The sequence below is a fragment of the Pyrgilauda ruficollis genome, unplaced genomic scaffold (assembly GCF_017590135.1).
Source record: "Pyrgilauda ruficollis isolate IOZ18807 unplaced genomic scaffold, ASM1759013v1 scaffold14, whole genome shotgun sequence".
In the NCBI taxonomy this organism is placed as follows: domain Eukaryota; kingdom Metazoa; phylum Chordata; class Aves; order Passeriformes; family Passeridae; genus Pyrgilauda; species Pyrgilauda ruficollis.
Window position 1 is genome coordinate 4,193,199 of NW_024512543.1, and position 21,892 is coordinate 4,215,090.

At 46.9% G+C, this 21,892-nt stretch overlaps 1 protein-coding gene across 6 annotated transcripts in view; it reads right to left on the reverse strand.

Moving 5' to 3' along the window:
* ACTN1 (actinin alpha 1) overlaps positions 1-9,008 on the reverse strand; it is an 86,742-nt gene extending 77,734 nt beyond the window's left edge. For 5 of the 6 annotated variants that reach the window (XM_041459893.1, XM_041459890.1, XM_041459892.1 and 2 more), the window contains exon 1: positions 8,763-9,002. In XM_041459893.1, coding sequence (XP_041315827.1) covers positions 8,763-8,867 — 105 coding nt within the window. In that variant the 5' untranslated portion in view covers positions 8,868-9,002. Of the gene's footprint in view, positions 1-8,762 lie in introns of all 6 variants that reach the window. The other variant, XM_041459891.1, reaches the window with a different exon arrangement.
* Positions 9,009-21,892: the final 12,884 nt, after the last annotated feature.

Genomic DNA, 21,892 nt, shown 5'->3' on the forward strand with positions numbered 1-21,892 from the left:
GCTCCTCTTGTACAGCAATACTGCGAGAAGGGCTAGAGGGACGGCAGAGGCTAGCCTGGCATAGATACGGTCTGAACAGCTTTAAACAGCCTCCTTTTTTGGCACTGCCTAGCAGTTAAGAAATTAGCTTGCTTTTTTTTTCAATCACAGAGTCACTTTTTACAGTTTTCTTGGGGATAACACATTTAAGTAGCAGAACTAACTTGCCATGTACTGAAGGGTAGATTTAAATAAAGTGAGTGAGGGGGATTACAGGTAAGTAAGTACTTGGGTAGCAAGATAAACTTGGCTGCTGTAGAGCCAAGGAATCTGGCCAGGAAACAGGGCTCTAGGATGTACACATAATTTTCCATGATGAAGAAAAGAGCACTCAGCTGGGATGCAGAGACCATACATGGTTCTCTCACTCTCTCGCATCTCTCAGAGGCCTTTACAGGCTAGCTCCTGCAGGGAAGATGTAACAGCACAACTTCCATTTACAGCAGCAGCGAAGTTCAAATGCTTAGCATCATATGAGTGAGGAGTAGCAAGTGCCCTGGCTGCCTCATCCAAAGGACATGGAAAGAAGTCCTTCCTCTACTGCCAACTGGCCCTGGTTCAGCACCTCTGTAGGACATGAGGGTCATCCTCACCGTTATAAAAGGAAACATCAGTATTCTGTGTGAAATTTCTCCAGCCATCCAGCACTGTGTTCATGGAAGGAGCAGAGCTGACCAGCTGCCCATTCACACTATGCTGTGTGACACATACAAGATTTCACGAGGGTCCCTCTGACTAATGAGGGCCATGCATAGGACACATGAACAGAGCTCACCTGTGCTACCCTGAAGGGCAGACCCCACCCTGCAGCAGAGCAGTCACTGCTAAGTTGGGTAGACTGACAAAGAAGCAATCAGCTGATCCATCAAGTCATCCCTTCCTTCCCACTGACCACATAAGCTATCTAGGAGGATGTGGAAAAAGTTGCTCCTTAAGAAGCCTGCCCTGCAGCCTCACCTGCCTATGAACTATCCACCTATCCACACTGGCACTCCCAGTAGCCCTGGATTGCTGGTATTCTCGTATTCAGAGACCTACTTGAAATCACTCCAATCTGACTGACAGACAGGTGATACAGAGACACACAGTGGTGTTCACTGTAGTGAGTGTAGCCAAGACACGGTCTTTCCACTTGCCAACACTTCCCATCTTGGCTCTAATACCATAGAAAAATGACAGGTTTGCTGTCATTTCTCACACCACAGGGTTGAACACATTGCCAGTCTACACAGATAGAATGACAAATCAAAGATTTATCTGGATGAAAGACCAAAATCCCCTCTGTTTATGCAGCCATTCCCCAGCCCTATGGGAGCTCCCTGCCAGTGGGAGCTGTTTCAGATCACTGAGGGTTGAGAATGTCTCTGCAGAGACTCGCTCATGTTCTAGTGCTTCAAAGCAGCCGTGGATTTGGAAGCAGCATAAGAGAGGACAATTGCAGGTACAAGCATGAAGACAGCAAGCTGCAGTACGTATGAGAGTTGGCTTTCAAAGGCCTGACCCAGCCCTTACCAGTAAGATACACTCCTTGCCAGCTGAATGGCAAAGACACTACAACAGTAAACCAGCATGGGAGAAAAATGGTTCTGATCTACTGCCTAGTAGGGAGCCAAGAGGTTAAACTGGCACCAGGCCACACCACATCCTATGACCAAGTTCTGCTCTCATACAGTACGGGAATGAGTGCACAGAAGGCAATAGCAGGAAGGGAACTGGAAGTAATTTAATTAAACATATTCTTAATTGATTTTTAAATTAATCATATTAATGCTAGTGCCTTTGTTCACCTAAGCATTTTTTTGATTGGCCCAAGAAGTCCCCAGTTCTGTCTCAGGGATCTGAGTGACTACTGGGAACCTGTACATCAGTCTCTCGCACCGAGGTCAAAAAGAAGCGGTGGGTGGTTCCACAGACTTCAATAGAAGGCTTTTCTGGCATGACTAACACCAGACAGACAGTACTGCTGCTGACAAGTCTATCCCACCACTCTTCACCAACTCATCCCCACAGATGCAATCTCTGAGTAACAATGCTTCAGCCCCAAAACCCCAGAGTTAGAGCAAATCCTGTGCCTCTATGAAGAAAAGGTGACTGCGTTTCTTGCTGATGTTATGTTTTTCCCACCCTGGCAGTTGTTATACCTGCTTTTTCCCCCTTCAGGCACAGTTCACATATTGCTTTGATGGGATAACAGGGTTTTACATTGCTATAGAAGATTTGTAGAAATCATGCTAAGCACATTCCTTATGATAACCATCATGCTTCCAACAGTCACACATGGCAAGAAATCAGTTTTATATTCTCATACAGAAGAAGAGTAAACTCTTGCACAGTCTTCCATCCTCCTCAAACACCATTTCTCAGACTGTACAAAATACCTCTAAAAATCACAGCAATCCATCCAGCAAGCCCCTGGGGCTGACACAACACATTCAAGTGAGACTAGTCCATTGTATGTCGTATTTTTGCAGCTTCCCAATGTTTCCCCAGAGAGTTCTCCAGCTTCTTTTCTACACTGACTGCTTTCTGCACCTCATTGTCAGAAAGAGCACAGCCATTCTCCAATAGCATAAGTGCACCCCAGAGAACAGCCTAAGTGTCAGGCACAACAGTGATAATCCACAGCCAGATGGAAAATACTCTCAGTCCTTCACCAGCACAGCCGTGCAAGTTTTCACCATCTCTGTCACTGCTGTTTGCGCCGACCTTAAGAACTCCAGGTCAGTGTTTTTAGTGGATTCCAGTGAGTAGCCACAGAAAAGCACACAAGCTCACAAACTGGCTGGGGAGGCCAAATGAACCCTCCTCCTCCTCCACCTGACAGTGCATGAGAGCTGCACCTCTCACACAGCACACAAGAAGAGTGAAGTGCCTGCAGCAGGAGCAAGGGGGCCTCAGGGACCTCAGGGCTAGGAAGAACATTCCCCGGGTCGCTACTGTAACATACAGTTTCTAAAAGTGTGATTCCAGTGTTCACGAACACTTTTACCCAACAGATTTACTGCCCCACGTTCTCAGGTACCACCCAGTTATACCTGAATTATACAGACAACACCATCTCACACAAAAGCATGTGCTTCCCAGGGGACAAGTTCTTGCCCGAGGGGACAAGAGGGGACAAGTTCTTGCCCACATACAATAAAACTGGTTTCCAAGCGGCTTCTTCTTTAGGATGCCCTAAGTAGCATGTCACATGCCCCAAGCTACAAGCACTGCAAGCTGTCAGGGCAGAAAACAATGTTATCCTCTCTAGCCTTTGCACTCAATGCACTGAAAAAATGTCATTACTAAATCACATGCACAAGAATTTAAACTGGTTGCCTGAAGCAGTCAGCAAGAAATTCCCCAGACAGACACACTTTATATCACTGGGCTGGTAGCTGGATGCCTTTGAGGTGTTTCAGCCTTCCCTAGAGGACTGGAAGGATAAATTCAGTACAGATTGATGAGTACCATGTTCTCACAAACTGATCCTTGGGATCTGTTACAGACTCCCCCTGAAAGAATCTCCAGTCTCCATCTTAACCCATGCCTGCTTTCTCCTTAGACTGCCCCCTTACACAGGATTCTGAATAGGAGGGTAAGTCACAGCAAAACACACACGCCTCATTCATCATCCACCATGAGCTTACAATGAATAATAATGTTCTTGTTAAAAAAACCAAACACGCACATCCTGACAAAACCTGACCACAGAAAGTATGAGGCAGCTCCCACACTCAAGGACAAATAACTGATCTTCAAAGCCAGATATTTCCAGAGTTCCCTACAGCAACTTCTGAGTTTAATGCTTTGAAAAGCAAGTATCTGGCAACAAGATACCTATGTTAAACAACAAAAGCTTGATCTGAAAGATAGGAGATATCTGGTGACCTATATTGCCTGCCTGCTAAAGAGCAGCTGAGCAAGCATCCTTACAAATTTCACCATTCTGCTTCAGTATCAATGCTGGTCAGCGTGAGTTAAAGCACGTAGGATACTCAGGTGCATCAGGGCCACCTTCCCTGCAGCACACCCCACTGCAAAGACCATGCAAGGACCATCCCTTGCTATGGCCTACACAGGGTGCTATGCAGTGTCACAGCAGGAGCAAAGCAACCCAGTGCAGTGCATTCATCAACAATGCACATTTATTTACCTCATGGCTGAATCTATGATGGCACTGAAAGAATTTCAGCAAACTTCAGTTTAGGAGTGGTATCACACCTTTTTGTGGGTCCACAGCAGCTACCACAATGGTAGCTTTCTGGAAGTTTTGATACCTTTCTCAAACTAGACCCTATCTGGACAAGAGGACACAACCCAAGTGAAAAGGAAACTATGATTGTGGCTTTTACATTTTGTCAGAGATAATAGTCACACTCATACCACCTGACTGGAGCATGCCTACCAGCAGGCTTGGAGGTGGGGTGTATCCATCATGGCCCTATTTAATGGGTACTTTCTATCATTAGCAACTTTCTGTCATTAACAACCCACCTCTGAGAGGTGACTACAACAGCAAAATTCAAATCATAAGAGCAATAAGGCCTGCAGGGCACAGACACAGTAGGGCCTTGAGACTCATGCCTTTTTTTTTACCCTTGTATTTATGTGTATCTTTACATGCAGAGCATGGCACAGAATAGTGAGAGAGGTTTAAGAAGACTTGAGTTTCTAACAGGAAATTTCTGTAAATTCATGAACAGCACTTCTCTGGCACATAAAAGGTGCCAACAAAGTCTGTGCTATCACTGCTTCTCCAGCACCACAAATCTGACCAGTCCAGTTCTCTAAGCCAGAGATATCATTTACTGCCACACTGTCAGAGATGCCAACGTGGCAAGGCAGAGCAAGAGTGGATAAAGCACATGGCACATTAATTTCATCAATTTACTTTTTTCATAATTTTTGATTTTTTTAAAAATAAAGATAAGCATTATCATCATTCCTCATAGCATTAAAGTTGCATATGGCTATCTTCTACACACTGCAAATGAACACTGCTTCCTACTCCTAAGAAAGCAGTTGGCATTTAAAGTTTCCCTGCCAGCTCTACAGTGGAGACAAGTTGCTCCAGGCAAGATTTTGAAATAAACCTGAAGGAGCTGTACCTTTAGCAACGAGCTCATTAAAAGAGAATGGCCCCCATGAGAGCCTGCTGTATGCAGGACCTGAAGGCTGACCCCTACCAGCACCCCCAAACAAACCCAGCTTCACCCAGAGTTATTCCTGACACTAAGGAGACAGTGGCTGGAGATTCTCCTTCTCACCATCACCCTTCAGCTCATCTGTGAGGATGAGCCAGGCATGCTGAACACCACTTGGCCCATCTAGTCCCTCACACCAAACCCACCAGGAAAAGTTTGAATGCTACAGCTGGTAACTTGTCTTCAGGAGGTAGAAATGTCCTTGTGGGCACAAGTGACAATCTCTTGGCCACTAAACAACAACATGTGTACTTCTTATTAAGCAACCTTGTCTGTCTTGACAGTTAGGTGAGTCCACTGCAATGGCTTTCAGCAAGCTTTGCCTTGCAAATCTGGGAAATTCCAGGCTCAAGCTTGTTATGCCTTAGCTACTGCTACTTTGAGGCTTGACTCCAGACAGGAAAGAAGAGAAGGCAGAAGAAAAAAATGCTGTCACAAGAAACTGCTGAGATGAGTTCAACAGTTCAAACTACTGAAATGTAGTTCAAAGGAAAAAGTATTTTAATTCCCAGAACAGACCCCTGTTCCTGTACAAAAGATGGTGCAGAGGCTTGTATCAGGTAAAAAGTAGCTGAATTTGTTCTGCACAATTTTTTTTTCTGCTTAAGAATAGCAATGCTGTGATGAGCTCTTTAAAACCTCGTAGAGAGTCACTTCTGATAGACATGAAAAATTGGCTTCACGTGGAAAGATGCTTTCCTCCCAGGAACTGTCACTTTATCCCTACATTATAAAACAGCAGCTTCCCAGGAAGGGGCAGGTAGGCAGGTGTGAAACCAGTGCTTCTTCTCTGTATCATATTCAAGAGGCCAACTTTCACCCTCCAAATATGAAATTTATTCTGCAGTTTGCCTATTTACCCATTTCAAAGCAGCATTCCAGACAGCAAAGGTTGTAATATCTGTCTCAGCACAGGCAGGAAACCTGCAAACCCACTCCCAAAAGCTCAGCTAACTTGTCCTTATAATGCTCCTGTAGAAGACATTACTAAAATTCAGTAATCTTCCCACTTTTGATGTCTGCTGTGAGTTCTGCTGAGCCCGTGCATCCAGGAGAAGGGGAGCTGGACTTAATTCACATTTGAGTAACATTACTAGACTGCTTGCTTCCCAAGTCTCAATGAGTCCCAGCTGCAAAAAACCTGGCAGGACAGCAACGTGGCACAGCTATCCACAGCCTACAGGGCCTTACTGAGCCAGGACACCAGGGGCTGGGTTGGAAACAGCCGGCAAGACACAGACACTTCTTGCATAGACATTTGCTCGCTGCATTACTGGCTGTGCCACCACTTTAGACATGCTGTCCTTGCTCCCAGAGAGGGCCCAAGAAGAAAAGTTTCAAGTCTGCCTCACCAGCTGGCCTCAGCGTTATAAAGAATAATAATGATGATAATTCAATAGCACTTAAATCAGACTTAGGTGAAGAAAAACCTAAAATATGTGAGTCAACAAGAAGACTGAGCCTGAAAAGAATCTACAGGAATATCTGGTAGGCATCAATCTCTCCTATTAACTCTCAGTAAGCTGTTAACTAACATATACTGTACTGAACATTCAACCTTAATTACTGCACTGATTTCATTTCACAGGTAAGAAGGACTGGCAGTTTTACTACACCACACTTTTTGCTTGGTGGATACTGTTGCCTTCTTACATCTGAAAGAAGCAAGCCCCAAGACCCCAACAAGGCTTTTGGTCACATTCAGACCCCCAGAAATCCCTCAATCTATGCACAGCCTGCCCTGGCTGGGGTCTAGTCACCAACCCCCCTGAGGGGATATTAGCCTGATGGGCTGCAAGTGGGAAGAGGCACCACTCCCAGAACTGATCCTCCTAACTACAGGGGGGGTCACCATAAAACTTTGAGCTTGCACCCACTGCACAAGGGAACAGCTTCAGCTGCTTATCAGCAGAAAGAGAAACAATAGTGATCCCACCACCAGGGACAGGCATTTAACTATACAGAGTCCTCCAGTCCAGCAAGCTGGAGAGTGACTCCCACCACATCAATTTCAACTGGTAGCTACTGACCAGCACAAGAACTTGGCTTTCATTACTTAAAACTCCCTCTTGGCTTCTTCCCTCTGCACAAGTAACCCATGTTAACAGAACAGCTCTCTGTCACCCTCTTGTGATAGGACCAAAAGGACTTAAAATCTCCTGGAAGGAGGTAATACTAAAAGAACAGGACATTTACAGCATGTACAACAACCTTGGGTTTAATACTTTTGAGTCCAAAGGTTCCACTCCTGCTCCTCACAACCAAACCAGTGTCGCCCTACATATAAAATATTTTACCTCACCCGGCACCATAAAAGGCAAAAAAACCCTACAGCGTAACAATCGTTTCCCTTCACGCCCGTCAGGAAGGCTGGCGATCTTGCCCTGGGCCCCAGTAGCTGTTTCTAGATGTATTGGCCAGATACAGGCATAGAACTGGAAACAGAGATTGCAGCCAGGCAGATCTTTTGAAAAGGAAGAAACTTTCGTCCTCAAAGGAACAGAGCTCTGACTTCCAATAAGCCATCCACCACTCACAGCCCAGACCAAGACTGCATTCCTTGCTTTTCCTTTGCTGAAATATAACCTCCCACACCATCAACTCTTTCTCCAGTAAATGCCCTTATTTGTATACTTTAGTTCTCATGCTGTCTACTCTGAGCACTCAAGTCCCTGAGCAAGGAAACCACTGACAGCAGCTCTATAGCTACCACGTTCAATTAACTCAGCGGAAAAACTTCTCAGTGGCACCATTTCAGACAGCTCTGAACAGGAAAACCTGAACACCTTTGATCTGGAAGTAGAGGAGGGGAAGAGGAGAAGGGTTAAAGAGGAATAATCATCTCACTGTTGTGTTCTCCTTCCCAACTGTTCCCAGCTTTCTACACCTCAGGCTACATTATATATGTTAATATACCATTTGTGCATAAAAAAGCACTATCATGTCCCCTCTCAGGGAAGGTCTGGGATTCTTCTGCCTGCTCACAGCAAGGGGAGAGCAAGGCACGATCCAAAACACGAGCCAGTGACTGGCTGGGAAGCCAGCGGGAGCCTGCTGCACCCCGAAGTGGCCCTGCCATGCCAACACCAGTGCCGTTCCAAATTCTGCTTTACTGTTGTCTGATGGAGTGACTAAAACGGAAATGTTTCGGGGATTAGGATTCCTGAGTGATCTAATACAGGATGCTTTTGGTTTAAAGGAGGAGGGGAAAAAAATATAACTAGCTAGCAGCGAGGCTGGAGCTCCTCCTGAGCTCCCCTCCCCACCGCCACCCTTTCTGTTTAAAAAGGGGCCGAATGTTACCATTTTTGGACATGAGCTCCGCGCAAGCCCTGCCCTAAACCACACCATTCAAACCAGCAGCCAGTTACCGTCCCGCCGCCGGCCGGCGGGGCCGGGGCGCGGGCGGCGGCGGGGGTGCGGGGGGNCGGCCGGGCGCGCACCGGCCCCGCCGCGGCGGTGGAGGGGGCGGCGGGGCCGGTCCCGGCAGCCCCACGGGATGTATGCCAGGAGAGAGCACGGGGGTGCGCCCACCTTCCTCTGCTGCTTCTCCCAGGCTGGGTCGAGGAGCAGGTCCCGGTCCCAGTCCTCCTCCGGCTGCATGTAGTCATTGGTCTGCTGCGGGTCGTAGTGATCCATGGCTGCGGCCGCTGCTGCCCGTCGCGTCGCGTCGCGTCCCGCCGGTGCCGCTGCCCGCTGTGTCCGTCCCGGCCCCGCGGCCGCTCAGCCCGAGCGCGCGGCGGCGGCGCCCGCTCCCACCTCTCTGCCTCGGCCGCGCGCAGCGCCGCGGGGGCGGGACGCCCCGCCCACCGCCCGCCTCCGCGCCTCTCATTGGCCGCCATCCGCGAGTCCGAGCCCCGGCCCCCGAGAGTGAGCTCCTGTTTCATTGGTCTTCACGGACGTCAGTCACAAGATCCGTGAGCCGTGATAGGCGGTTTGCAGCAGTCCCGCCCCACTCGCGGTCCGGGCCGGCACCTCCCCGGCGTGGGGCTGAGGCCGCGGGCGGGCGTTGAGCGGCGCGGTGCGATGTGATGTGATGTGATGTTGGGGAGCTCCGCGCCGCTGTGGGGGCATTTGTCTTTCGAGGGCTCCGCGGTTGGCTGGGGCGCGGGAGCCTGTACTGGGGTGTCCCCACCGGCGAATCCGGGCAGCATTTTGTCACAGAATCACATAATACTCTTGAGCTGGAAGAGACCCACAAGGATCATCGAGTGCAGCTCCTGGCCCCACTCGGGATACCCCAAGAGTCACACCCTGTGCCGGAGAGCATTGCCCAAACGCTGCTTGAGTGCTGTGACCACTGCCCTGGGGAGCCTCTTCCAATGCCCAATCACCCTCTGGGAATCTGGGAACCTTTTCCTGATAGCCAACGTAAACTTTCCCTGATACAACTTCAGGCGCATCAAATCCTGTCACTATGAGGATGTTTTCGTGCGGCACAGCCCATCCTGCCGGCCCCCACGTGAGTGCTCAGTGACAGCCCCACAGCCCTGCTGCCCGACTCAAACACAGCTTGTGGGGCTGTGCAGGGGTGCCCGCACCTAGGGTGCAAAACCAAAGGGCTGTGCTGCCCTGTTCCTGGCCGGTAGGCGCTGGTCAAGGCCGGAGTGCCCAGGGCCGGAGGTGTGTGCCGCAGCCGTGGGGCAGCCAGCGCCGCGCCGGGGCCTCCCAGGCGCACCTGCTGCTGTCTGCCCACAAATATCCTGTTTGACAGGAAAACACTACACTAAAGTGCGTTTGGCTCATCGAGCAGCTTCCTAGAAGGGAAACGCAACGCGTTAAGGAGTGTACCAACACGCAAATACTTGACATGGCTTCCGTCAGTTAAACAAGTAGAGGGGGAAAAGGACAGCAGCATTGTCTGTTCCCCCTGGTCGTCTCGCTGAGAAGCACTGTGGCATCTCTCACAGAAGTGAGAGGAAGCCCAAGGAAACGCCGTTCCACAGCATCGTGCAGGGCAGAGCTTGTGTCCCAATTCCTCTGATACAGAGGAAACAGAGAGTTTGGAACCCAGGAATGTGGCACAGGGGGTAGCTGAGAATGGACTAGAAAGATGTTGCAGAGCACCAAGTTCAATTGAGCTGAAATGTTCCGCATCAAGCTAGATTTAGCCCTAAATCATACCAATGAGCTCCACTTGCAAAAAAAAAAAAAAAAAAAAGAAAGAAAAGGATTTTTTTTTTTCCCCCCAGCACAGCCCTCAACATTGGAGGTGAAATTGGATATATTCTTTACTTCTTGGCATAAATAACTGTGCAGTCTATAATGAACAGATGTATGGTATAATGGTACTCTTACTGTACTCTGTCTTCATGTGTCCTATGATGTTCCTTTATGTACACTTGCAGATATCAAAACCACCAATATAATTATCAGAATTATAATGGTTCTGTACCATTCAGATGAAGAATGCATCACTCAGATGAAGAAAGATTATTTAAATATGTAAGTACAGTAACATTCATAATTTTGAAGAGGAAGGGCCAATTTTTATTTCTTACACCCATTCGATGAACCCCCAGTAACAGAAATTGTGAACCAACAGCTACAGCCTGATCACATGATAGAGAAACAACAAAGATGTCTAAACATTTTGTACATTATTATTTATGAAAATACTTTCCACCTGAGGAATCTGGAAGAGTATGGGAATTGGTAGAGATCTGGGGGGAAAAAAGGAGGAGGGAAACAAACACATTCCTTGAGAGAAGTCTTAAGCTTTGTATTTTAAGGCAGGGGGTCCTACTCGCTTCACCGCCCCTATATTTTAAGAGCCCATTACTGAAAGCCACTTTTCCGACCTTCACAAATGTGGCGAGAGGTCTCAGCTGCCTTTTAGTTAGTGGGGATTCTCAGCATTTTCCAGGAAATGCTCAGCACCGTGGAGGTCCAAGCCCTGAGACATGCCCTGGGTTTCTGTGAGGCTGAATCTTCTAGATGCTGCCTCTTTGGTTACTTGGAGTTGAGTTGCAAAGCAACTGTGCCCATACTCACAAAGTAACTATTCTTACCTGTGTGAAATACACCCAGTGATTTCTTACAGAGAGTGATGATACTATAAATAGAAACATGTTTTTAGTTGCCAGTATCCTGTTCATGTACCTATTTCTTCTTGCACAGGGCAAAGGATGGATTAGACAATTTAACAGACAACATAAATGCAAGAAACTGTTACAAAATCAAGAACTAGTGTGAGCTTTCTAGTGCCTCTCTCCTAATTGTCTCTGACATTTGTTTTTCTAACTTCATCATCCTTGCTTCTCAAAATTCTTTCTTGGATTTCTGGGAAATACTTAGTTTTTCACTCCTAAGCCCATCCCAACTATTAGCTTTTTACAAACTCCTTAACAAAAGGAAGTGAGTATTCTTGGCCAGTTTTATGAACTTACGAGCAATAGCGAGGGAGAGAAAAAAGACTGTTTCCAAACTTGGGATAGTTCCTGAATCCACTTGACCTCTTTCCTTGCAAAGAGTAGTACCAGCACCATGAAGGGGAAGAGACCAGCTTGCAATGGGAGAGTGAAGCACAGCAGCAACAGGACCTACAGAGCCCAGTGCTACTGATGTGAGAGGTGTCCAGCAGTACTCTGGTCTTCCTTGCTTCCTGTCATTACTCCTAGAGTTCTCTTCTCTGCACAAGATTGCTGCTGATTTCCCTGGGCATTATTCCAGCCCCGCTGGACCAAGTGGGTCTCCAGTAAAGTCTTTCTGATCCAATGAAGGGAGAGTGGGCTTTCTGCAGGGCAGGGGACAGAGTCACCATGAGAACAGCTGGACCTACATCCTACTTCTTCAGCCTGCAACCGATGAAAAGAGGAACAAGCCCAAAGGCATGAGGGTATTTCTGGTTACTGTTTGCTGCTCATTCTCTTTGTGCTTTGCATATTGGCTACAGGTCACGAGCTTCCCTGGGGACATATCTTGTTTTCTTGCCAAGAACATCCATAAGCTTCTGTAATGAGGCCCGGCAGGTGAGCTCAGTCACTGTACAACAGTGAACAAGGCTGTTGGAATGGCCCTTGACTTTTGTTTTGGGAAGTCTCACAGCCGAGTTTCAGCACTTATATTCTGCAGATGCACAAAAACTTTGTTGCTCAGAGATTTGGCACTTAAATTTGAACTGTATGTTGGGATATCACAGTAGAGAATTCAACAAGTTATATCCTTTTTCCTAATTTCTATGTCACCAATTCAGGATAGAATACCAGTAGGAGCTCAGGCCCTGGGAAATGCAGGCATTAATTTGGTTGAGCTCAGTGGGTATACCACGCTTCATGGAATTTAGGGAGGAAGGGGCTTGGGCCCAGGGATTGGGTAGAATTTACATTTTTAAGAAGTATCATGGAATAACTGCCATGGTCATCCAGGGATAGGTGGGGAAAAAAAGGAACAACCAAGGTAGAAATAGTGTGTTTTGACAAAAGAAAAAAGAGGCCCAAATGAAGCTCCTAAGTACAAAACATTTTCTGTCCTTCAGGGCCTCTTCACCCAAGTTGCACTTCCTCTTCTATTAGGACCCTAACATCCTAAGTCCTCTTTTCCTTTACTTCCCCACCAAATTATCTGATCTTCCAAAAATTGGCTCCCCAGTCCTTCACCCTAAACTGTGGGATTGTGCAAGTACCTTAAGAGGATGTCATCTCCCCCTTCTGTTGACCGGAGGCCAACCACGCTTGTTCAGAGCATGAGTTTTAAAACCAGTGACTTACAGAGGGGTCTTCATATATATTTGCTTATATTGTTTGATGCGGGCCATTTTGTGAAAGTGCTTTTTTTCTTTTCCCTGTAAAAATCCTGATTTTACTTTTCTAGCGGAGGGTACCCTAGATTGCTCCCTTTGCTTTCACAGTGTCACTTAAACAACAATAGAATCGGGAATGACACCTCTAGTCCCATATTCCTGTTATCACATACCCCTATCTACTCTCATCATTCAAGGACTACTTGACCAACATTGCCCATATAACACCCCCTTTGCTCCCTCACTTTATCCCTGAAGGGAAAGGTGTTTGCTGCTCAGAAATGAGCATCATGCAACCAAAGCAACTTGGGCAGCTGCTGAGCTCATTCTGCAGAGGCACATAGGGAGTAAAACCATCCAGTGGCACTGACAGAGTCATGTTAGATGAGCATGAAACACATTGTACAATGAAATGCCCACCTCATTGGTCCTTATTCTATGATATGGGCATAGAGACCTTCAGTCACCTAGGGTTAGTATTTCTCATGTTTTGCCTGCAAATTGCCCTTTACTGAGGGGCAGGTCTTTGTGTAGGCTTTTTTTGCTCTTTTTGGTTTTCTGTGTCAGTCTTTAAAGGACATTCCATTTCACAATGCTGACACAGAACCTCTGTCTGGCCCAAACAATAAAGAGGCTCAGGAACCAGAGAAGATAAAGACAATAACATTTTCCATGTTCCTACAAGAGACAGGGAATGGATTAAAGTTTAGAAGAGAGCACACTTCAAGACACCATAAGTACACAAATGGCTGACAACTGGTGTATCCATGTACAAACCAAAGGCTTGATCCAGGCCATGCTCAGTGCCATCTCTCCTTGTGGGAGCAGAGGAAGATGCTGCCCTGAGGCACAGGGGAAGCCATGGTGCTGCAGCTGCTGCAGAAGATACACACCTCCATGAGCAGAGCTCTGAAAGGCAAAGCCAACCAGTGCCTTCTGCATGGTAGCAAGAAGGCAGGAGAACCTGGTTACCTCTGGAGACTGCAAATTAAATATAAGATAGCTCATTCCTGCTGTCACCAAGAGGGAGACTTGGGTTTGAGTCTCTTGTTCTCACTCTCTGATTGAGCAGAGCTTGCCTGATGATGTGCCTGTGGCTTAAAGAGGCAAGAGGCAGAATTTGTTGTTTCTCTCACTTTCCAGGCACCAAAACTGACCATGTGAAAAAGAGTGACAAGCTTTGGAGGTAAACACTGTGAAATTTTTCTGGAGAGGGAACAGCTGCAACATGGTAGGAGAATAGCAAGCACAGGGCTCCACCCTTGCCTTCACAGAAAACCTTTTCCTATGCAAGAGTCACTGAGCTCTCAGACCTATCATTATTTAGCTCCAGCTTAAAAACTTCACTTAAAATCCATTCACTTTGATGTTCTCCATAATTGCAAGTCTACTATTTTGTAGTACAGTGCTTGAAAAAAAAAAAACAGCCCTCCCCCATCTTCAAGGATATCACTATTACAGTGGTATCCCCAGGCTATTTTCAAGCAGAACCCTTTTCTGGCCATGGCTTGAAATCACTTTCCAGAGAGAAAGCAAACAAAAATTTCATTTCTTCTAAGCAAGGCAGCTGCCTCATCATACTTCAGCTACAACACACTGCACTGACTTCTTTCCCACATGGCTCTGCCACAAACCTGCGAGTCTAACACTGACCAGAGCAGCAATAGTCATTGCCATGACACCCATCACTGCTCTGGGATGTGCTGGGTCCCTTACAGATATAGCCAGTATGGGTAGGCCATGCAGCTGTACGTCACAGTTGTTTCAATAGTGAGTCAGCAATCCCTGCCTGAACAAACCCACAACTGCACTCAGATATGTTGATAGCAAAGCACTGCAAGGATACTTGTTCAAAATTTTGCATGATGCTGCAGTGGTCTGTAGCTGTCTGCAGACCCCAGGCTCCATCCATGGGACAGTTTTGCACAAAAGAAGCATTCCTGGGGCAAGATCTGAAGGATACTTCCACAGAAATGCATCACCAGAGGTCACATAGTCCCATCATCCCTGACAGGTTGCAGAGAGCTGATGTAAGACCTGACCATGCATGAAGTTCACTTGCTCATAATTTCTGCTCCACGAATGATGCAGGCCTGGGATAATCCTGTAGCGGAAACCATGGAGGGTGATGGATGGAAGACATCTGATACAATGCACACTGTGATATAAGCAGGCCAGGCATGTACTTTAATTTAATGCAGTCTTTAATTCTTTGTGGAGAAATGCATGGTGTGAGAGTTGAGGCTATGTGAGTTACATGTGTGGAGCAAACACAGAAGAGCACACATCAACAGATCTGGAGCAGACTGTACTGTCAGCAGCCAGGGAATGCTGTGCAACTGCAGCAGCATGGCAAGGCATGAGTGCTAGGCAGGCAGATGGTAATGCCAGAGCTGCACCTCTCTCATGCCTTTCCCCAGGAAATCCATGTCCAGAAGTGCATGTACAAAGCACTGTCATTTGCAGAACACAAAAAGCAAACCTTCTGTCCCCCTCAGCATTTGTAAGGTTGTGGATGGAGTCCTGTGTCTAGCTCTGAGGGCCAGTTTTAAAGACAGATACACATCAGTTGGAGAGAGTCCAAAGGAGAAGTAACAAGAAGGCTCAGAGGTCTAGAAAACCCGACCTTTGAAAGGAGACTGGAAGAAGCAGGCTTTGTTTAGTCTAGGGAAGAAAAAAATTTAAGTGAGACACAGTACCAGTCCTCAAATATGTCAAAGTTTACTGCAAAGAGTAAAACATTACATCATTTGCCATGGCCACTGGCGAACCTGTGAATGGTCAGGATAGCAAAGTATTTCAGGAGGCCACCAAAGGAAGGTGCTGAATTTCCACTGCTGGAGATTTTAAAGAACAAGTAGTACAGTTATAAGAGAGGCCAAACCTTAGGGACAATCAACCCCAGCATGAGCTTGGAAGGTGAACCCTCCAACTTGGTTTCATACTGTGCAATACCATCAGCTTCAGAGGCTGACAGTACCATGAAGCAACATGATTGTAAAGAGACTAATGATTGAAGAAAAGTCTTTACAGCTGCAGGAAAATAAAAATGTAAAATCAGACATATGGAACCTGACCTAGATAGTCTGATCAGACACCCATGTGTAGAGCACATTGCAACACAACTGCTGCAGGATCTTGACTCAGCTGAGAGAGGTGAGTAAGGTGAAAGGGGCTGTGGGAAAAATGTATTTTTATACACTTACTTATGGACAACAACTACTTTAAATCCACTTCCAGCTGCCTCATAAAGGATGTGGCAGTTCTCTGTATTAGAGCTACCAGCAAAACTCATCATCTCTCCAAATGCTGACAGGAGATGCTTCACTCCTGGTTTTGGCTTTTAAGTGCATCTCTCATGGTCCCTCCATCTCCTCGTGCTTGTAGCATCAATTGTTTATATCAATAGTGAGATGGGTCACAGTGTCATCAAACTGCAAACTATATTCATAATCCATGCTTGGGTATGGAGCCACAATGACAGATAGTTCATAAAGGGCTAAGAAAATGCAGATCCATGTCACTCTAGAGAGGCACACCCTCATCACAGTGCACCAACAGGACATGAATGCTCCAAAATGCTCTAAACTAAAACTAAGTGCAGAGGAAGTTGGTTGATTCTTACCTGTTATCTGTGGTCTTCAGGATGCTAATCAAGGCTCTTGTTGTATCATCTAGTGCTCCTAAGGCTGCCCTGGGAGGTCTGGGAGAAACACCTGAGATTTTCAGTTTTTTCTGTACAATGCCAAGCCACCTGCCTCCACCAGTAGCAGAGGTGGCACAGCTTAGCACAGCGTGGTGTGGAGGAAGAACTCACTCCCTTTAGAAAAGTAGTTGGTACAGCTGAAAATCATACCAACAGCCTTCCTGGCATGTCAGCTTGTTCTCAGCACACAGTGGTCCAGCAGTGAGTGGGGAACTGAGTCAGTGAGGCTGGGATCCAGTTCCAAACTTTTCTCAGAATTGGAGCAGGACCCACACACTGAGTCTAAAGTCATTGCTCCATTAGCTTGCCTTCCCAAAATAGACTTCCTGCTTCCTGGAGCCTAAAGCTACCCTTTCATAGCTATAGGCTTTGCTTGAAGAAATCCCTTCACCCCACTTCTCTAGAGGCTTCAGGGAGCACCCGTGTGGTTGGCAGCCTGCCTGTCTGTGCAAAACAGGTTAAGCTTCTGTGCTCCTTAAGCAAAAACTGCTCATAGAAGCAGCTATGGATTATGCATGCCTTTGTACAGAAAATCATCTTGTGTTCATTATTCTTGTCTCCTAACTAGCTCATGGCTGTTTCTTCTCTGTACAGTGGGAGCAACTCTGCACAGCTGTTGGAAATCAAACTGCACAGTGCAGTTACCTCTTGTATCAGAAAGCTTCTTATTTGGAAAGCTGCAGAGGACATCATACCTTTACATTTGCAGTGGCTCCACTTTGAGGAAGGTGACACTTGTGGAGCAGCATGCCCAGTGCTGTCAGACAAGCGAGGAGGATGCTGCTGGGCAGCACCAACAGCATACAGCAGGGGCAGCCACTCAGTAGGCAAACTAGGTGAGCTGCTTCCCCAGCTTCCTTTAATCTCTTCTCTAAGAGGAGGCTCCAAACCAGCTGTGCAAGCCCTGCACTCCCCTGTAGTGCTCTGACTCTCTGAGCCATCACTACCCACTTGTGCCTTCCCTGCAAGCCTCTCATTAAATTAGCTTTGATACACAGAAGTAAAGAGGGATGTGAGAAATGCAGACAGTGGCACTTTCAGACCAAAGCAAGGAGGCTCTCGGGGCAGCCCAGCCACCACCTCATTCAGGCTGCTGCTTGTGTGCATGTTCAATCTGTGCTCTCTGTGGCTGTAGCACAGTAGTCAGGGCCAGAGGTCATCTTTACCATTTAGAGTTTGTTCCATAAACAGGTCTTCTCCCATCCCTAGGGGTCTTTCCCAGGGCATCCTGCTCTCCATTTATATATTGTACTTTTAAATATTTTTTTTCCTGTGAGAAAACCTAAGCTATTTCTTCAATAGCAGAGAGGGAGATGAAGTGGCTGAGGAGTAATAAATAATATAGAGTGGTGGAGCAGACCTCACATGAAGCCTGAAGTCCACATGTTAAGACATCAGTCTGTCATGTCTTTTGTTGGACCAACAAATTAACCCCAGTGAATCGGTACATGTTTCTTTCCTGCCTTTTAAAAAATTATTTATTTATTTAATATTTTTTGCAGGGCAGGCATCAAGCAAAGGCCTTCATTCTAGTTGTGCTCCTGTCCCAGGAAGGATGGATGCACTTCCATGTGGGATGCCTGGGAATCAAACTGTAGGCCTTTCACATGACAGCTTTAAGCAGAATTAGTGTGGCTGCTGTCCAGCCCAGCAGTCGGTGACCCTGGATGAGTGATGCACACAAGCTGGATCCCAGCAGCCCGGGTGGATGGACGCCCCTCTGATCACTCTGTGTCTCCCGGGCCCCAGCGGTGGCTGGTGCTTGTGCAGGGACAAAAGCCGAGAGTCCCTGGTGGGCCGCGCCACTGCCCCCGCCAGGTTTTCCCACCCTGGGCTGTGCCTTGCCCCACGGCGTCGGCCGGGAGCTTGAAGGTTTCCACAGCCATCTGCGGCCAGGCTGGTTCCCGCGGGCCGGCTCGCAGCCCGGCAGGAGAGGTGGAAGCCGTGCAGCCCTGTGAGGAGCGGCAGCGGGGGCCAGGCGGTCCCGCCGGGGGTGCAGGCTCCCCGGGCTGCTCCTCCCGCGGCCGCCGCAGCGCCCGGCTCCGCCTCCCGCCACAGCGGCGGCCCTCGGGGCCTGCGCTGGGAAACGGAGGGGCGAGCCCCGGCCGTGTGCAGGAGGGAGAAATGCCGAATGGGGAATTTGGGGCTGGGCTCATTGCTTCAGACGTGCGCTGTTTAAATGACTGTCTAGGTGAAGATGTGATGCCGTATATTGCCTTCCAGGACACAGGCCGAAAGCAGTGGTGCTCTCCTCTCTGGAAAGCCAAAGCTGCCCTCACAGCTTCCCTGGGTCTTCCCCCGCTGAAGAAGGAGATCCACTTGTTAACATAAAAGAAGATGTGTTTTTTTCTTGTGTTCTGCCAACAGCAAACTCACCATCACTGTTCCTGTCCAAAAATACCCTGAACATCCCTGCCCCATCCCTTTCACAGGGCAGTAGATGTGGTTTCAGCACTCTCAGCTGGCTGGGAGGCAGCTTCCACAGCAGCAGCAGTCTGGCCTCTGACCCTATATATTTACTGAAAGCAGTGCTGTAGGAGAGCTTGACAGCTTTGGAGTAAGTGGGAGCCTCATCATAAGCAGAATGGTTCTGGCGTTGGGGCTGACACTGTGGGGCCTACTCCCCCTTGGGAAGAGGTGGTTTCAGTCCCAGCATGTGCCTAGTAGGTCTCCTCTGACACCGAATCACTGGCCCTGTCTCATCTGACCCACACAGGCCTTGGCTCAAAACACACTGGGTGGCAAACACCTGCCTTTCTTCAATCTGCAAAGAAGAGTTGAAATCCATTTTCATGCAAATTCCCAGAGAAAGGCTAAAGGCTGAAGTGTTATCTCCCCATCCCAAGCAGCAATATTCTACCTCATGGCAGTCATATCTTCCAGAGGAATTAGCCTTACAGAGAGAGGTGGCAGCTGGCTGTCATTGCTGTCATTTGGAAGAACAGGGCCAGTCTCACCCACAGAAGCAGGCCTGTGGCTGTTGTGCATCCAGCATTTTTCCACTCAGTGAAGGCCATTTTCCCCAGCTAAGATGCCTGTTACCATGGTCTTCTTCTCCATCTTAGCGTTATCTTTGGTGATATGCAGCCTGGTATATCTTGCTTCTAGCCACAGGTCTGAGAAGCTGATCCCAAGCAGTCACCACTGCCTCCGAGTTTTTGGACAAGAAGTTAAGGACATACCCATCTGGGGAAAAAAGAGATGACGAGAATGAGCCACAAGGTCAGTGTGCTGGACTCTTTCTCTTGATTATTTAATCTCTGACTTTTAAAAAAAAATTCTTCATCTCACAGAGTGTTTTTTACTGCAGTAACTCCTGTGATATCTGAGGTTGCAGGTATTGGGAAATAGAGTTATAGTCAGGGACAGCAGAAGACCTTCCACCCTTGGTGGCAGTGCACAGACCATGGGGCAGAAAAAATCATCAAGGATTTTTCTCCTGCCATAATCACTACGTAGGTTATGCACATTGTACCCAACTGGTTATGGAGAAGCTGAGCTAATGAAGCTAATGAAGCTAATGAAGCATGAGCCTCAGAAAACTTCCTTGTACCATTGTGATAAAGAAACACAGGTGCTCTTTAATCTCTCTTGTAAGGTTGAGCTGAAAAAAATGCCTTTCAGATACTGCATCAGCCAGGACTTTGAAAAGTAGTGATGAAAATAAAAGTCTGGGAAGAAAAAGAAAGTGACCTGGTCTTACTATAAGACTTGGCAGCTCTGGGGCTGAGTTTTTGGCACTGTCCTGTTCCTCTTTCACTGCAGTCTAGCAGACTAGGAATTTGAAATGCCGAGATATTGAGATTTTGTGAAATATCCTGGTTATGTCTTATGAAGTTCCATTCCATATCCTCCACTTGTATGAGTGAACTTAGACGATAAGCCCCAGGCAAGAGCCTTATATTATAATCTTTCTTAGTAGCAAAACCCACATAAAAGAAAAACTCTAGTGGCATAGTCTACCTGTCTGTGTATAAAGGTGGTTTGCTCCTTTTAGAATGGCAAGTATTTTCTGAAGGCAAAAATGGGAAAAAATTAAGAGAGCTGCGAATTGTGTGAAATGAACTGACAATATTAGTATGGGAAATACAGTGAAATATATTATTTTCTACTACAAATGATTATAACTACTGATATGCACAGAACTAATGGTCATAGCCATCTCAGGTACAGAGCCAGAAATATGCTCTATGAGAAACATTTCTCGTTCCCTGCTGATAGACCTCTACCTACAGCTAATGAAGCATATTTTAATCCCTGTTTCTTTCAGACCCAAGCTACATATGTGCACCTCAGGTACCTCAAGTGTGTGGTACCCTGAAGAATAATGGAAATCAGAACCAAAAAGGTGTGCATATTTGGCTAAGAACACAAGGGAACTTGCATGCAAATTACACTTTTACAAACCTTTGCCAAGGCAGTGCCAAATTCAGCCCTAGCACTACACAAATATACATCAACTTGGTTGATGAGGAGGTTGTTTGAAAAGTTATGGTTAAGTTCTGTCCTGACAGCATCTTATTGTAGTATCCTGTGACAGGACAGAAGATAAAATTTGGAAATAATTTTCATCGTATGTGTGCATAGACTCTGTTCCACATACTCATAATTTCTGGAACGTACTGCTTTGGGGTTAATAATGTTTCTGGGATCTTTATTCAAGGATGGTTTTTTGCTAAGGCAAAGAAAGTAACCAAACATCTCCCTCAATCCCCCTGAATCCCTAAACCATCATTCTTTGAAGGACAGACAGTGTGACAAGCAAAAAGTACACAATTGATACAGTAGAAAATCAATGAGTATTTCTTCATCACCTGACTCAAGTAAGGCTCCATTTTGGACTTTGAAAATACCCAGGTCTCCCTTGTGCTGCATTCAGTTTAGCATCATAGCACTCACTTCAGTGAGAGGAAAGCAGAGAGTATATGAGGCTAAGGTGATGGGAATGCCACTTTATAACATGCTCAGATAGTGTCTGCTTACAGTAAAGCTGAGCAGAGCTCACAGCACTGTGTCATCTCTGTGCTCATACCCTCTGCCCAGGGGCTTAGGCTGAGGCTGCAGAGCTGGAACAGGCTGTGTGGGTCTTGCTGAAAGACATAAATAGCTGCACTCCTTTCTGATTCTGTTTTAGTAAACCATTACATTAGCCACAAATTACATTGCCTTAGCTAAAAATAAATGTAAATATCTTGTCTGCAGACATCTAGTCTCTTT